At 38.9% G+C, this 17,816-nt stretch overlaps 2 protein-coding genes across 2 annotated transcripts in view; one reads left to right on the top strand and one right to left on the bottom strand.

The window, feature by feature from the left end:
* Positions 1 to 210: 210 nt before the first annotated feature.
* Positions 211 to 12,906, top strand: LOC111335643 (uncharacterized). Its single transcript, XM_022941625.2, has 8 exons — positions 211 to 379; positions 5,096 to 5,248; positions 6,594 to 6,811; positions 7,115 to 7,241; positions 7,743 to 7,959; positions 9,205 to 9,602; positions 10,289 to 10,514; positions 11,055 to 12,906. The coding sequence occupies exons 2-8, from the start codon at positions 5,098 to 5,100 to the stop codon at positions 11,446 to 11,448; spliced, it is 1,731 nt and encodes a 576-aa protein (XP_022797360.2). The 5' UTR covers positions 211 to 379; positions 5,096 to 5,097; the 3' UTR covers positions 11,449 to 12,906.
* A 452-nt stretch (positions 12,907 to 13,358) lies between these two features.
* The window catches only part of LOC111335646 (carboxypeptidase B), a 12,590-nt gene continuing 8,132 nt past the window's right edge, over positions 13,359 to 17,816 (bottom strand). The window contains exons 7-10 of the mRNA XM_088759569.1: positions 17,791 to 17,816; positions 16,867 to 17,069; positions 15,454 to 15,541; positions 13,359 to 13,641 (exon numbers count right to left, since the gene is read on the bottom strand). The exon at positions 17,791 to 17,816 is cut by the window's right edge and continues 65 nt beyond it. Of these exons, the coding sequence (XP_088615695.1) occupies positions 13,457 to 13,641; positions 15,454 to 15,541; positions 16,867 to 17,069; positions 17,791 to 17,816 (502 nt within the window). The 3' untranslated portion in view covers positions 13,359 to 13,456. The remainder of the gene's footprint in view (positions 13,642 to 15,453; positions 15,542 to 16,866; positions 17,070 to 17,790) is intronic.

Below are 17,816 nucleotides of genomic sequence, written 5' to 3'. Positions count from 1 at the left end.
CCAAAATACGGCAGTAGTATTTTCGATATGATTTAGCGCAGCTGTTTTTACGTTTTCGGCACTAATATAATAGAACATAAAGAAAATCAATTCCTTTCGATAAGAAACGGAAAAGCTAAGCTGTCATAAAGATTTCTGTAGGTGATAACTTCGAGAACCAATTGCCAATTATAAACACAAAAAATATTATCTTATTAGCATATCTTTCTGCAGCTGCCACAGATTCTCCTCTTTAATAGCTTACAATATATTTCTTGAAGTATCTCGTCAACTCTTAAGTTGTCTGTTAGAAACTCGAATAGTCTAAACGTTGCGTGTGTAACCAAAACTCTTCAAAGCGAGGTTCTAAAGTTCCAGTTTTTAAGACTACGAGAACACGGTAAGGGCATATTCTTGTGACAGCCGCGATATCTCGCATATGAAAACAGTTTAGAACATGTTTTCGAGGTAAATGACATCTATGTGAGATTCTGAGAGCAATGTATTCTGTAAAACGAGAGCGTGAAGAAATTGCGCCAAATGGTTACCTCAAATATCTTCGCAAGAGAATTTTTTTCTTCCGTGTCCATTTGTTATTGTCAAAAAGAACACTTGAGAACACTTGAAAAAGAACATTTGCGAGGTATTAAGTTTTAATTCTGGCCCAGCCGGTGCATAGTAACAAAAAGAATATAAAAAAAAATGAAAAAAAGCCTTAAAAGACGCACACTTAACGTCCAATGGCAATTTTTCTGGAATAAAATTTACAAAGACAATAAGTTTCAAGAATAGTTACCAATTTAATGAAAAATGTTAATTCCGAAAAACATATTGTAAAACAATTTTTTCATTTCATTTATATATGCATTTTTTACATCTTGACGCGAGAAGGTTTTTCAGTATAACGACGAAAGTAAATTGACAAATGTTTTTTCATAATTTACTTCCCATACTCGAGGAAAATGAATTTGCCATGATGTATCGTATTTCATTTAGGAAACTCTGCTTTGACTGTTTGGCACTAACACTTGCTTCCGGCAAACGAATTAAGAAGTCTAGCTGGAAATTGAAATATATTAAAACGCAATATGGGTAACTTTTTTTTTGTAATTCAGAAATTTAATTTTCCCTCGGTAAAATGCGTTTATGAAGCTCAGAATGATATTTTGAAGTCCAGTTTTAATCGAGAAAGTCGAATTGTAAATTGCATCTCCATATCTTTCATTTTCAATAGATGTACATTGTTCCACAGAGGAAATATTTCTAAAACTGGAAGCAAACTTGTGCTTTGACATTTAGAATCGAATCATATTGAGTTACAAAGGTTTTTGGCCTGAAAAGTACCATCACATGCATGCTTTTAAAACTTATTCCTCTGGTGTGTTTCAACAGAATAACATTAAATGAACAGCAAATTCCCTTTAACCAAGCTTTCAGAGCATATATCGAGGGTAATTGTTTCCACATATAAAACTTTCTACATTTAAAACTATAGTGGTAAGCCGTACGGGGCTTGTTGCATCTAACAGCCAAAAACTGAATCCTCAAACGATTTAATTTTCGAAACTGTCTAGACTTCGAGCCTAATCTTGCTTTCCATCTTCATTCAAACATTGTAACATCCGCTCATGCTTTTTTTCCAACCATGGGTTAATTCAAACCTATTTCTATTTCACAAAGGAGTTCGAAAAATCGTTATTCTTGCCGGTTTTGTAAGCACTTCAACGAGTTAAGATCGTAACCAGGAAGAAAATAGAAGTAGGAATTCAGCGTACTACTTGTTATCCAATTCAAACAATTATCGACTGAAAGGAAAACAGGGGGCTGAAAAAAAGATTTAATATTTGAGATTGGACAGTGTAAATAGATTGTCATCTCTTGAAATTTATTTGTTCCATTAGCAGTTTTTAGTCTCTGAACCAATATTGTACATTTACTGAAAATTGTTTAAAAAGCGGGATCAAATGTTGACCTATTTAGATAAGATGACAAGACTGAAGACTACAAACAGGTTTAGTTTAGAAGTTAAGTGGAGGAAGCACATTTTCTTGGAGGCTTAGGTGAAATCAAAAACTGCCAAGGCTACAACTAGTAGCGTTAGTAAGCAACAGGTAATGAGTTTTCGTATCATTCAATACTGATTAACGAAACATCAAAACATCCGTCTGGGGTTCTATAAAATAGGAAGCAAGCGCTGGCCAGATATATTTGCAATCAGGGCTACACTGAGCGAAATTGTAAAGATGTTCTTAAGAGAGCTGTATGCTTGCTTCAATGAAAACATAAAAACCTGCATCAGAAACTTTCAGTTGAAAACCGGGGTTAGTCTAGACCACCGTCGCCATACGATAAACTGTCCACAGACAAAAGTGCCCGTTAGAAGTTACCGAGACACAATTTCTCCTTACAATATCATTAAAATATCAAACAAACAAATAATAGGAATAAAAATATATCAGTTAGGGGATTATTAGCTGATCCAAAACCAAATTCTCGGAACTAAAATCATAAGAATTGTATGGCAGACTGTAGGGAGAGTTACTAAGGAGATTTTGGGAGTAAAGGAATTACGGAACACTCGACCCTTGGATTCTTTCCTTGCGTTTAGTCGATAAATAATCAAAACACAATATTGGGTCAGCAGCGATGATAAATGACAAAAAGTTTATTTCTGAAGCTCTTTCATATTTTGGAAAGTCGTTTTATTCAAAAAGTCCAAACAAAATTCACCGTTGAACCATCATGTCAAGCTTCGTCTTCTTAAATTTTTTTAGTTTCTTTGTCGGTAATGCACTGAAGACCAGTACAGTCTGGCTTTCAGTCGCTCATGAAGATAATAATCTTGGCTTTACAAAAGACGCTTTTAGAAAAGATGATAAAGCAGGTTATAACGGAGTGTCAAAAAACCAAAACCAAAATAATCCCAGCGACCAATCAGAAGGAAAGTTTACATTTTTATTAACGAATGAGAACTCGAAGTGAAAACAAGAAAACAGCTTGACGTGCGCAAAACGCGAGCAACCACTTCGCAATTGTTTATAGTTTTCGCATTTGATTGGTTGAGGGGAATGCACGAGTTTTCTGGACCAATCGCAAAGCAAAGCACTTTACTTTGATTAGCAAAGTTAAGTGAAACCTTAGATATCCCGGATTAATTTCGACACTCAGTTAAATTTGTTTCTAAAGTTCAATTCTAAAGATCAGTTATGGCTTAAAAAAACAGGGTTTGTCATCGTTTTAATGCTACTCCAGTTTGCCTCCTTATTACGTCATGTCAGTTTTAGCAGTCGAGAAGGTGCAGAAAAGGAGTTTCAGCCACGCATAACTTAGCTGATATCTTGAAATTCACAAAGAATATAGCTCTAAGCGTAGAATTGGATGCATAACGCTTCGCCGATCGGACATTAAATTTGCAATGTATGCATTACATTGAATTTCAGTTAAGTAGAACGTACATATTATCCGAAGATTCAACCGAACTTGGTTTAGAATGTTTTACAGCTTTCAGGTTCTCATCGATCGAATCTCAGGAAAACAACAAGGTAAATCAGCTATCGATGCGATAGTCAATCCCCCAAATGCTGCCACACTATGTACAATCCTAAGCATCTCATTTAATTCATAGCACCCAAAGTTCATACAGATGCTCAGAATATTCTAGATTTCCTACTCCCTCCTCAGTAAAAACGATCATCGGGGAACTTCCGATTAATCTCAAAACAAATTATTTTACTTCTACCTCCTCGAACTATTCTCAAGAACGAATCAAGCAGCCACTTTATTAATAAGCTGTCTAAAAGCTAGGAGATTTCGGTAATAATTCGGTAATTGTCGATACCCAGTACATTTTACGATGGTCATCGATTCTGGCGTTACATTTCTTTATAAATAAGTCTGGCGCTAATGACCAAGTATTTCATTACAACGTGTACGTTAGTCATTTACTTATCCTTAGATGAGCTGCACGTGAAACAGACCGAAAGTGCGCGCACAGACACAGCGCAATTAAATGAACTCTGTTTTTTGACACATTTTACTTAACAGTGTCACAGATTGACGTTCGTAGACCGTATGTATTTGATTTTTATCGAATACTTCGTTTGTCCTGCAGTGACTTAATTAAAACTCAGAAAAGCGAAAGTAATTTTCTTTTGCGATTCCTAGAAACAAAGCCGAACCATTTTGGCAAAAGAAAAGAATTGAGAAAAAACAGATTGTATCTAGATCTTTAAAATTAGTAGCAGATGTTTGAGGATGTTTTAGACCATGCAAGTCGAAATATGTTTATTAGTATTTACAGTTTACTTAGCAAGAGATTTTTCATTCTGTTTTTACTTCCATAATTTCGGCGTAACTTTCTAAAAAAAGCTGAAAAAGTTTGTCTGCGTGCAAGTGCGTTCGGTTCCACTTGAGAAGTGTAGTGTTCCGGTAGATGATTGGATGCAGAAAATTGGAGATAAAATTAGACACAATAAAATAACACTAGCGAAAGATAAGTTTTTTTTTTTAAACCTCATTGTAACAATTTTCAAATCGGCAACTTTCGATTGATTGTATCAGAGCGGTAAGTATCATTTTTCTATCATACTGTTAAGAAGCGTTCTCCTCTATCCAATTAAATGTCTTTGATTTTCGGTATATATGTAACCTATGATTTTTTTTTACCTCGATATCTTTCTAGCCTTGATTTCGTTGCTAGAGTTTTTACTAGTTAGGTTTTCTTATATGCGTGTGTAATTTGTAACTCCTTTATGATTGTTATCATCATTTTTAAAGCTCTTTAGATTATAAAGTCTTTTTTAACGAAGTCCTCAATTCATTTAACAGTAATTTTTCCCTTAAGAGTAGTGATTCGATTTGGTTAGCATGCAAATCATTCATTTTACGTCGAGACTAATTATGCATAGTAATTATTATTAATTTCTGTAGGAAGATATCAAACACGTTTTACCGTGACCGAAAAAGATGAAGCATTAGCTGGATGAGAATTTCAAACTATGAGATGATTAGCGGATCATGTTGGCATGCACAGCGCTGAAAATGTATAAAAATAATAAGTTGTTTGTGGGTTGAAAAATAACTTGTCAGTAACAAGCCTGTTTTTTTTTAATGTTAGAGATGATATCCATCCAGCTGTGTCTATTGTCAGTTTTCATATTGATTCTTCACCCGGAACGCTCGCTGGTAAGAGCAGAGGGAGGATGTCCAAGGAATGAGAATGGCGGCCAGCAAAACTGGCGTCATGCGGTTTATCAGCGCAAGGGAAAAGGTTTGTTATAACAACAGGAGAGACAATGCAAGTTGATGACCTAATACAAGGATGATCTGAGAGAACAGATCGCCCTTCAAGCCTCATTCAATGATAATTTGTCAAATCTAATTTTACCGCTTAGTCTTACTGAGCGGCTGCTTTGATGATGGCACCTCCTTTGTCATGATAAATTTATGTTGATAAGATCTGGATGATGCTCATTATGGTTGGTGGGTTTTGTACACTGAAGAAAATGTACCATACACGACACGTCTGTCGCTGAATTTTGAAAGATATATTTGCAATAGAGTTCTCTTTTAATTACAAGAACCTTTTTTTTTCTTCTATTTTGTTTTTTAATTAACATCATATTCAGTAATTTACGAGGAATTGATCTCAGTTTAACGTTTATTCAATTCGTGTTCTCTTGGATAAAGTAATTCCCCATTACAGGTGTTGTGCCAAAGGTTACCTTTTAAAGTTGCATGTGGACTCGAAAAATCTGTTTTATTACACGACTCGGGACTCGGGTAGTCAAAGGGCCAATAACTAAAATCAACCAATCAAAGTGCTCTATTGCCGGTAAATATTCTCTCAGTATTGGACCGGGCACTGTCCCAAATGGTCCCGAACGATACCGCACTTGTGTGTTCCTTTGAACTTCAGTCTTATAATAAATCTCTTTTTAACCAAGATTGCTCGGGACCGTACCGGAAGAATATCGGCCCTCGGTCTTTTTTGTACGGACCTCGCTGCGCTCGGTCCGTACTGTCAAGACCTCGGGCCGATATTCTCCCAGTACGGCCCTCGCGCTTGGTTAATAAGATATAATATTTACTGAGGATGATACGAGATGTACTCGTGTGATGCATGAACATTTTCGCAAGCATTGAATTGTTCAAAATACGTTTCCTGCAATAGCGGTACTCTTTGACACTAGTTTTTAATGTGCATACTCCAAGTCTTGTCTATTGCCTTTTGGTGTCTCATTCGCTACAGAAATGGAAAAAATATTCTTAGCAGTCACATTATGGATAAATGGCAGACTCGCCTGTTTTTCTTTTGTATTTATGCAGATTACCTCAACTAGCCTCTTCGATATGTCTTAGGAAATATAAAACCCTAACTCAAAGATGAGGCCAGTTGGGCTAACCCATAGGAGTACAAAGGAATAGTGAGCGGGCTGCCATCTATGCATACTTTCTATGGCAAAAATTATCTCAAAGTTACGTAAAAATGAGGCTTATACAGCATCAAGGAACTGTGCTGCCAAGATATTATTTTCACTCCCCGCACGCATGCTTTGGTTGAAGTTTAAGCCATCGTGATTGGTTTACTGTACTGGCTCACTTTCTGCCATCAGGTTGGGCGTTAAAGAATCACGTGTTCCTTTCAAGAACTGTTCGATCCGAAATAGAATGCTCTTTGACATGCTTGCGTCACGAGAGGTGTGAATCGTTTAACTATCGAGACAATATTCTTGAAGGACCACACATCTGCGAATTGAATGACCAGACAAGATTGACGAGGTCGCATGATTTACTACCAGGAGATGGTTTCTCCTATTACGACTCTGAATTGGTAAGAATCGATCGCTAAATGATCCTGTCTGTTACAACTTTAATTCCGTCCTCCTTCAAAAATTTCGTTAAAACAGCGCCCAAGTTTATACGGACCAATGCAAAAGCACAAACAGACTTGCAGTCTACATTTTCATTTCCATAACTATTCCAACATAAAAACGAAATATTTCAAACTCTCTTTTTCCTACCATAATCCAGTATATTTATTTCACTTAATTAGTAACTCAATCCCTTCCTATGAATTATAAAATTTGTCATTTGTTGTGCAAAGTATTTAATATATCAGCGTTTGTTGTTATAGAAACCATGCTTGAAAATGAGGTGCCAAAATGGTGGAACATGCCATCCGGTCTTTAACAGCAGAGTAGCTCCTTATTGTTGTCAGTGTCAGGAACGTTATACTGGTGATCTTTGCCAGCATCTTAAGGGTAAGAATGACAAAAAGCTCACAATGCTGTGTATGACAGGAGAGAGTTTTTAAATGAGACTGCATCCCTCATATACATATTACACCAAATTATATCTCTCACAAGCTATTTTTAGAATCAGGGTAGCGGCTCCAACGTTCCTTGGCAATTCTCGAATTTTTTGGATGGAGAACAACGAAGGTGCAATATGAGTTTTCCATATTAAAAAATCTCGTAATGCAGGTTCAGTTATCTGTGGATCCTCATGGAACCTCAGGAAACGGGAGTGATCTTAAAATACTTCACGTGACCTTGAGAGGAAATTAACTAGATTTCCATCACTTGTTGGTCTGGGTTACATAAAGGTTGGGGTCGTTTTCTACTAAAAGGGCTAGAAATGTTCAGTGTTTTAAGTGGTAAACTTCAAGGCTTTCTGTTTCTTTTTCTCTATTAGTAAGTAAAATCCTGCCAATTGAAATCCTTTATTGTAATGTTTTGACTGTCATTACATCTCTTTCGCAGGTTTCCGTTTCACCAATAGCAGTTCAGGAGATCATGTTTCAGTTTCAGTGGGCGTAAGCATTGAGATGACGTCATTGACTGTCTGTTTCCGATTTAAGGCCATTCCAAGGCAATATGGAGTTAGCACTCCTATGTCATACGTCACCAGTGATTTCAGTTGCGCTTTACAGCTTTACGCAAAGGAGACTGTACGAATTTACATTAAGGATCAATTCAGGTAAGCTATTTGCGCTTGATAAAGGTTTGAAAATTTATTACTGAGACCAAATATGAGGGAAAAATAGGTATACATGTGGGTACATTTGTCAGCTGCTAGTTATAATTGAGAGAGGACTGTTTACTTCTGTGTAAACAAGTTTAGTTTATTCGACACTCCGTATTTATACTATGAAGTACACAACACAAACATCAAGCTTCGAAACCTTTTTTTTTTTCTGAAGATTTGTACATTGTACAAGCGGAAGAACAATAGGACACGTAGTCCCCTCCTAGGTTCATCCACCTAAACCCAACCCACTCATCCCACCCCAGGGATTTGTACATTGTGCAGGCGGAAGAACAATAGGACGCGTAGTCCCCTCTTAGGTTCATCCACCTAAACCCAACCCACCCTTCCCACCCATCCCACCCCGGGGATTTGTACATTGTGCAGGCGGAAGAACAATAGGACACGTAGTCCCCTCCTAGGTTCATCCACCTAAACCCAACCCACCCATCCCACCCCGGGGATTTGTACATTGTGCAGGTGGAAGAACAATAGGACGCGTAGTCCCCTCTTAGGTTCATCCACCTAAACCCAACCCACCCATCCCTCCCCGAGGATTTGTACATTGTGCAGGTGGAAGAACAATAGGACACGTAGTCCCCTCCTAGGTTCATCCACCTAAACTCAACCCACCCATCCCACCCCGGGGATTTGTACATTGTGCAGGTGGAAGAACAATAGGACGCGTAGTCCCCTCTTAGGTTCATCCACCTAAACCCAACCCACCCATCCCACCCCGGGGATTTGTACATTTGTGCAGGTGGAAGAACAATAGGACACGTAGTCCCCTCCTAGGTTCATCCACCTAGACCCAACCCACCCATCCCACCCCGGGGATTTGTACATTGTGCAGGCGGAGGAACAATAGGACACGTAGTCCCCTCCTAGGTTCATTCACCTAAACCCAACCCACCCATCCCACCCCGGGGAAGGACATCCATCACACAGTAATCTCGTGCGTGGGAAATTAAAACCAGTATTTTCCCAAATTAATTTCAGATGGGAGGCCTTTTGGGCTACTCGGATCTGAAATTAGGTTTTCATCATTTTATGCACCTATTTTGCATAGTGATTGAATAAGAAAAGTCTTACCTCCAAATGTGAATTTTGAAGCAGGGTCCATGTTAGATAGCTGCATTATATCAGGTATAACAAAATCATCCCAGTCGGTCACTAGTATCCATCTTTGAATCTTAGTGATTTCCCGTATGTCCCTCTCTTGGATAACACTTGGCATCACGTGTGTTTCACGTGGGAAACAACTGGCGGAAACGTCTCACTCTATATAGACGGCTCTCTAATTGGAAAAAAGCAGAGTGTGAGCCCGGGAATGACCTTCAACAGTTCAGGGTCTATAGTGCTGGGACAGTTGCAGAAACTGGTTGGCGGCGAGTTTCAAAAGAATGAATCTTTCTTCGGAGATGTTACAGATGTAAATATATGGAAAATTGAATTGTCACTCAGTGCTATAGTGAAGTTGTCAGAAGGTTGCTATAGTCACATGGGTAACTTGATAAGCTGGTACGCATTTCCAACTGGGACGGAGCAGTTTGATAACGTGACAAACAGTATCTCTTCAGAATGTCTTGGGCTGAGTGAGTACACGTATTAATTAATCTAGTTTGTTACACGACTCGGGCAGTCAGAGGGCCAATAACTAAAATCAACCAGACAAAATGCTCTATTTCCGGCCAATATTGTCTCAGTATTAGACCGGGCACTTTCCCGAATGGTCCCGAATGATACCGCAGTTGTGTCCCTTTGAACTTCGGTCGTCTAATAAATCTCTTATTAACCAAGCTTGCTCGGGACCGTACTGGAAGAATATCGGCCCTCGGTCTTTTTTGTATGGACCGAGCTGCGCTCGGTCCGTACTGTCAAGACCTCGGGCCGATATTTTCCCAGTACGGCCCTCGCGCTTGGTTAATAAGATATATATCATTTTCCTATTAACAATAAGAGGGAAGATTTTAAGGAAAGTAATCAAACAAATTCCTGACTCAGTCAGCTACTAATGCATCAGTTTACCAATCACGATCAGTGAAGGTTATCAGTTAATTTGTTTTTTAAATCAATAATTCACTGGTTCTTTCGGTCAGTCAGTCAGTCAGATAAGTTAGTAAGCCAGTCAGCAAGTCAGTCTGTAAGTGAGCGAGTCAGCAGGTCAGTTAGTGAGTGAGTGAGTCAGTCAGTCAGTCAGTTAATCAGCCAGTTGGCCAATCAGTCATTTCATATTAGTTTTTTGTTTTGTTTTGGTTTGTTTTTTTTTTTTTACTTTCAGATCCCTATTTCGGCTATGATTTGGAATTTCCAAGAAGAACCAATGAAGACTATGTTTACGGCCCGACGCTCTCAGCTCTGTCAGCTTTTACTCTGAGTTTGTTTGTGAGCTTCACAGACAATGGCGACAAAACATACTTCAACTACTACGCTGGTGTAGCTTACAATGAAATATTCATTCATGAAAGGAATAATTATTTTATAGTTCGAATAAAAGATGTAAAAAAGTAAGTACCCAAAATGTCCGTTTATACTTTAGTTCCTAATAATCAATGTGTTCGTTCATTCCAGGTGCTGTGAGTAGTCTTAAGAATTAAAAAGTTTTGTCTATCATTATAGGTATAAATTTTCTAGAGAGTGTATTCCAGAAAGGCCATATTGAACTCTATGACCATATGTAAACGTTCTACTGACCGATCATGAAATAGATATTTTGCTGACAAAATAAATCACGGTATCGCCCATAAGAAATTTGTCCGCGAGCATGCAGTTCTTACTCCAGAACACACAAGCGACCACACCATCCCTTCTCTATCAGCTCAACAACCCCCCCCCCCCCACCAAAATAAAACAGTAATTGAGTGACAATATGCGATCCTATTGTTGGTTTTGGTCTCAGACAAGAGGCAAAACAATCCTAAGGGGGAGGGGGTAAAGAGAGGGAGAGCCTGGATACTGGATCCGCCCTCTAGATCTGAAATCAAATGACCTTAAGCTCTATGGGATGGTTCAGTCTCCTAACTTAAAGAACTTTTGCTTTATTTCAGGCAACATCGTTTTGCTATTACTCCGGACGGTATCTGGCACCACCTTGCCGTTACGTGGGAAAACACGAATGGTTCTTATGAGATATTCCTGGATGGTGTAACTGTTTGGAGTGGAAACGAACTAGAAAAAGGAAAAAAAATTCGTCCTGGTGGCAGCGTTGTCATAGGAAACGACCAAGACTCTATTGGTTTTCAGGCGAGAGATGCTTACGTGGGAAACATTTCACGAGTGAATCTGTGGGATCACGTGCTCCCTCGAGAAACTATTACGTTGCTTTCCCAACGCTGTGGAAAGGAAAGCGGCAATGAAGTGTCCTGGAGGGATTTTAAAGAAAGACCTTTCCATGGTGTGGTCCACATCCGCGAACCTTCGTCTTGTCAAAAGCTCCTGTGAGAAAGACAAGGCTTCAAAAAAAATCTATAAAACTTGGAATGAGGACATGTGTACTTCGTGGGCATGAAGAAAATAAGTTTGTTAATTTTTAGTTGATAAGTGCAGGATCCGAAAATAGGAAACTTAAGCTTGGCACAAGCTGCTTTATTCTTATCGAAAAGCTATAAAGTTCGAACAGACGAGAATCCAAAAGGAGGGGGGGGGGGGGTGGGGGGTAAAATGGTTAGCCAATCCTTCCACCACAACTCCCAACACAGTTTTTAGAACGATTGCGAAACACTTGCAACAGAACATTTTTTCCCTTGAGGGTTGTAAAACTAAACCTAAAGTAATACCAATGCTCAATTAAAACACAGTAAAGCAAAGAAAATTTCACAACGAGCCTCTGAGAACACTAAAAAAAAATATTCTAATTGCTTGGAGTTGACCGAAGCGCGGGAAAACGGAGCGATCAAGTCTTTGCAGCTGAAAGGCTGAGAAGACAACGCGATGTATACAAATCGATCATAGAACAAGGTAGAGAAAATCCAGTACAAATTCGGATCGCTCTCGATGCTCAATTTGAAATTACTCTAAAATTTTAGCCATCGCGTGCTGCCTATAAATTTATGTGAGCGATGCACTTTTATCTCTCAGTCTGGCATTTTGAGATGTTGCTGAGTTTGTGCATGGTGGTACAGGTTTGTGCGTGGCAGGCACACCTTACACAAATAAAAATGAAATAACAAAGTGTGGGGTTAAAGACAGATTGTTACAAGTCACCATATTCCCTTCTGAAAAACCTGGATTCCCCCGTGATTCTTGAAGTTAATTCTAAATTTTCAACAAAATGGTTCAGAGATTCTGGGGTCCTTGTTTTGAAAGCCAATCAATTTTTTTGGAAGTAAATGTATATCTCTGCTGTTATATAAGGGGAAAAATTACTGAATTGTGATTGGTCAAGACAGAGGACATTTTTTTCTTAATTTTTGTAATTGCCCCGGGCAAAATTACTTGAAAATGATTGGCTGAAAATCGTTTAGCAACGGCTGCCAAGGTAAAGATTTTTCTGTTTGTTTTGTAACGATGGCGTCCCGTTTTGCGCGAGATCAGTAAGAAAATATTTTGCCCCTTATATTATAAACAAGTAATCACATGGTTCCTCGTAAAATTAAGGATTAATGTTGAGGCTATTCCTCAACAAGGTTTTATGTTAGTCCGTTCCGTTCCTCCTTCTTTTTGTATGTCAGTAGACCACAATCCTTCAGTGGTCATTTTTTATTTTGGAGCCCTTTACGCACGTGGAAAAGCGCTTGTGAATGAGTTAGGTACGTAAAAACTGTTTTCTTTTCTTTCGTTTACCGCCTTTCATCATGTGGTTTTTACGGCTCCCTGAGCCTCGTAATTTATGATGAAAGGGCGACCGGATGGTTTTGTAAACATTGGAATTCTTCGCCGTCATTAAATTCGTTGGGTTAATCAGTTGTTCTGTTGTTATTCGACACCGACGCCGCTATATGTGTCCGACCCGGACAATTAATATCACTTGTGTTTTCGGAAGTTGCAGAAATTGCCCTCGTCATTGCGTGACTCGGGCAATTTCAGCAACTTCCGCAAACGTGCGTGATATTAATCCTTAATTTTACTCGGCCCCATGCGATTACCTATACTAATCACCTCAGCTAACACCTCATTGAGTCGTAGTATAAAACACTAACGATAAATAACGAGATATTTACCCCCTCTTTCTCCCACTGTCTCTCTACAAAGATGACCATCCTTATCTCCAAGAATGTTATGTTGATTCATTCTATTACAAATCAGCAATTGTGGTTTCCAAACATTGTTGTCGAACGAGAACTCAAACATTTTAACACTGGCATAATTCTTTTCAGACTGTGATTGAAGTTGCAGCGATTAAACTGTCACAATTTGAAATCAAATACCCCCTTTAATTAATATTCTAAGGAAAATTTTTTTCCTGGGACACTATTCAATGGTAATTATTATGCAGCTGACAGACACTTCTTCATGAGAGTTTTAGTGCAGCACCCATTGCCTTGATGGCAGCGAATGTCTCCATACCAGTTGGTATGATCTGATTGGCTGGCAATGCAAACCCATATCGTCCCTTGTCTCTTAGTTCCAAGGCAAATGAGTACTTGACACCGAGGACCCCATAAGCCCAGTCCTTTGTGGATCCTGAATTTGCGTCTGAAAAAAGGAAAAAAACAAAAAAAGTAATACATATTGAATTCAATTGAATTTCTGATTAATTGATTGAGTGATAACTTTATCTTTACATGGTTAAAATTCCTTCAGCATGAAGTAAAGCTTCTAATTCTCCCTAACTAATAAATAAAATACAACGTATCATGTCCTAAGGCTGCTCTACAAGGATGCAGTGTCTCATTTAAAGCAGCAATGACGTGGTTTCGTTTGAATTCATTTAAGGAAGCTTAAAGAACTCAGATCTTAGAATAGGTTGTTCTACACCTCAGCATCTTTGTATGAGAAACTACTTCCTATATAATTGGAAGGTGGCTTTTGAAGAGCCAATTTTACGAATTATTGAACCAGTCAATAGACTATTCATTCCACTAATCTTTTCTCGTTGCCATGTTCGCACCATTAACGTAGCTCCATTCTCTGCCTTTAAAAGCACACACAACCCACAATTTCTCTATTCGCTCCGACGAAGGGCTAACGCTCGAAACGTCAGCTTTTGTAATCGTTACGGTGGCCAATTTACCACTTCAACTTTGTTGATATATCCAAATTATTTCGTTACTCCCACCGACGCAGCCCCAAACAGTTTCTTTCGAAACTATCAGCCTTTATTCAACAGACTATAGTAAACTGGTTAATCAGATCATAAGCCAACTAAACAGATAACAATCATTCAAACAATCAGCCAATCAAACAATCAGTCAGTTGGTTCGAGTCTGTACGTCAATCAATTTATAACTTATCAATCAAAAATATAATCACCTCTCAACGCTAACAACGTCATCAACTAAATAAGAAGCGGACGGGGCAGTTCTTTCCAAAATTTGCGGTACTGTCTACCCACCGCGTCCCTCTTTAGAGAAGTCACATGGGATTACGTTCTCGCGTGGAAACCCACAGTGGAGGAAACTGTTTAAAATTGGCAAAAACTTTGCCCATTTTATTACAAATACAGTCACATTCTGCCACCATTTTATATTAAGCAATATGTTGCTACTAGCTTTGGTACTCTTGTCATTTCTTATTGATCTTTTTTCAGCCAAACATCAGCTGTTGTAGTCATAGTATGGACGTTCTTTATCAATTTTATAGGTGGTTTGCAACCAATCTCTAGAGACACAGGTAACAATGGTGAAAGGAACAAATGCTGGTGGACGAACAAAAGAAGCTAATGAGATATCTATTGAGATACAATGAATATATGAAGTTCATATATTTTGAACTGCGGTATTAGATACGTATGATGCACGATCCTCGCAGTAGATAGCGCTATTTATGCAATAGCGAAAATCAGACCTGAAAAAAATCAGGCCTGTACGGGACTCGAACTCGTACAGGCCTGATTTTTTTCAGGTCTGATTTTCGCTATTGCATAAATAGCGCTACCTACTGCGAGGACCGTGCATCATACGGAGATATCTATTGTTTGCGTCCACCAACATGGCGGCAATGACGTAACGTGCAAACCACCTATTTCGTGGTATTCGTGGCCTTCTTGTCTTATGGTTGTTTTCTTCATTGCTGTTCTCAAAGCCTCAATCACAGAGACTTTTCATGATTCAGCCCATTTTGTTAAGCCTTCCTCGGTTTTTTTCCACTGTAATTCTTCTTTTTATCCCGTCGAGTTTCCTTTGGAGGCGGAGCAAGTTCGAATGATCATGAAAATAGGTGCTTTTTGACACCATTTTTTGCTTCACAATCATAAATGTAGGCTCGGATTAACTATGTTGGCATAATTTCGGTCATAATGTTATTGCCACAGCATGATGATTTTCTTAAGATAGCTTTGCAACTCACAAATAATTATAGACGAGGGACCAACTCTATATTGCGTCCGATATCCAGAATTATAGAGTGCATCGATTGCTATGTCAGAGACACGTTTCTGAGTGAGAAACAAACAAGCAGATTACAAAGATTATAACAACATAGCGCTCATAATCATGATTTCTAATACGATGTATGCCACAGATGTTCTGACTTGTAGCTATGGACTTAACCCTGAGAAATCAAGTTATCGTCTTGGCTACGACTCGCCCACCCCCTCTCTCGTCGGGAAATAATTTTTGCAAGCAGGATTAACATAAACCGTTTGACACCGTAAGAGTGGCCTTGACAATGTCGCCCCCCCGATCACACATTAAAGTTATTAGAAGAAAGTAAGTGGTCACGAAATAAAAGGGCTCTTGATTTTCAAAGAAATTCTCCTTGTCAGCGCCTTAGAAAATGTATAGAGGAAAGTATGGAGAATATGCGTACTGATGTTAGCGGGGTGTAAAAGGTTAACAGGCATGAACTCGTAATGTTTCGAGCCCTTGAAGTGTTGCAATCCCCATCAGAGACGTTTCATTCAACTCTATAGAATATTCATCTAAGTTTTTGTTTGCGATCATGCACCTTGTTGTAGTTTTAATGCGTTTGGAAGGAATTTTGAAAGGTAGTAAAATTGTCAATGACACAACAATTATGGCCGGATCACCAGCGAGAACGAAATTCTTTGGCGGAGTGTAGCTGATGCCGACTTTCAAGTTAACGACAAAAATTGATATTATATTTTTAAAAAGCTCTGGTTTCGATCCTCAATTTACAAAAAAATACCGTCAGTAAAAGATTTTGTTTATTAACTTTTGAACAATATAAACTCGAGTAAACCCTAACTTCAGTATACATATTCGCCATGTTGTTCTCTATACATCCTCTAAGGTTTTGACAAGGAGAATTTGTTTCAAAATAGAGAGCTTCTTTAGCTCCATTTTCTTTATTCTCGGGACTTAACGTTGATTCGGGGGAGGTGGGGGAAGGGGGGGAGGGATGGGAGGATACTGTGGGGGGGAAACCAGATGCTGATCACTCATAGGAATTAAAGGCTTATTATTATGCACATTTTTCGATTTTTTTATCGCCTTTACAGCTTATCACCACTGTCACCTTGCCGACCAAAATGAGAGTAGACATGGAACACTTTTCTCTGAAAACTAAGGACCGGTTATTATTTATTACCTATGAAGGGGTCAGAAGATGTTGGTTTTGTCACGATAAAATTTACCTGATCTCCCCATTGGGCTTTATAATATATTTCTAAACTTTCTCATTGGCTGTTACTTGGCCGTCAATCTTCCATAGTCCCCCTTTTTATCACGTTGGCGACTAGTTATCCCCCTTGCGTTCCCCCTGAAAACCCCGTATGATAGAGATCGACTGGTCCCTTACCAGCTCCGAGTAATCGTCTGGGTAAGCTCTTTGGTAACCCCAGGGGGTCATCCAGAGTTGACTGTAGGCATGAATATCCATATAACCGATCAGGTTCCCTCGATTTTTGTAAAGATATCGAGCAACATTTCTGACTTCAATCTCAGAGAAAGGTCGACTTCCGTAATAGGTGTCCCTGCATGGGTTGCTGCTAGTACCAGCTCCTGAGAAAGAGAAAGATGAGCCATGAGCAAAAACGTAAGCGGATAAGAGTTCGATTCCTGACGGGAAGAGGCCATTTTCGATATATTAAAATTCTAACTTTGCTCCGAGGCTGGGGAGAAAGAAACAAAAGAAATTAATTATTCATCTCTCAACCTGGATGTGATTTCTTTTGCTTTATTTCCCCAAGCCTTGGAGCCAAGTTTTAATTTTGATATATCCAAACTGGCCTATTCTGATTTTTCTTAGAGACCATCATTATTCATTACCGCGGGGGAGGGTGTGGAGGAATCTGGAGGATCCCACAGTTTTCAGGGGGGAGGGGAGGGGGATCAGTCGTTGCCATCAGGGTATAAAAAGGGACTCAAGAAAATTGACAGTAAATTGATTACCATCAAGTGGGAGATCACAAGAACATTGCCGAGCCTTAAGAGTATCAAGTATATTTTATCGTAAAAAGACCAAAATCCTCCGACCTCATCCCAAAGAGATAAATAATGGCCAATGTCTTTGTCCTACGTCTGTCCACGGAGCCAAAGAAGTTCGAAGTGTATTTGAAAGTGTTCATTTCCAGTGGCAGAGACACACAAGTTCTAAATTAGAGCTTGAAGTTGGCGATATTCATGCGCTTCCGAATGCACGCATTATTCTTCAGGATTGACTTCTCATTAAGGTACCACTACGCCTTTTTTTTAAATTGATAACGATCGTCGTTAAAGTTACCTGCCCAAGCAAAGTTCCAGTTGCGG

The sequence above is a fragment of the Stylophora pistillata genome, chromosome 5 (genome assembly GCF_964205215.1).
Source record: "Stylophora pistillata chromosome 5, jaStyPist1.2, whole genome shotgun sequence".
NCBI classification, from domain to species: domain Eukaryota; kingdom Metazoa; phylum Cnidaria; class Anthozoa; order Scleractinia; family Pocilloporidae; genus Stylophora; species Stylophora pistillata.
Note: the sequence above shows the minus strand (reverse complement) of the source record. Positions and strands in the feature narration are given on the sequence as shown.

What these genes read in the sequence shown, in the direction of transcription:
- LOC111335643 (XM_022941625.2), top strand. Translation starts at nt 5,098, where the DNA reads ATGATATCCATCCAGCTGTGTCTATTGTCAGTTTTCATATTGATTCTT. An exon ending in TTATCAGCGCAAGGGAAAAG is followed by an intron (nt 5,249 to 6,593) that starts GTTTGTTATAAC and finishes TTCTGCCATCAG; the next exon opens with GTTGGGCGTTAAAGAATCAC. An exon ending in TCTTTGCCAGCATCTTAAGG is followed by an intron (nt 7,242 to 7,742) that starts GTAAGAATGACA and finishes TCTCTTTCGCAG; the next exon opens with GTTTCCGTTTCACCAATAGC.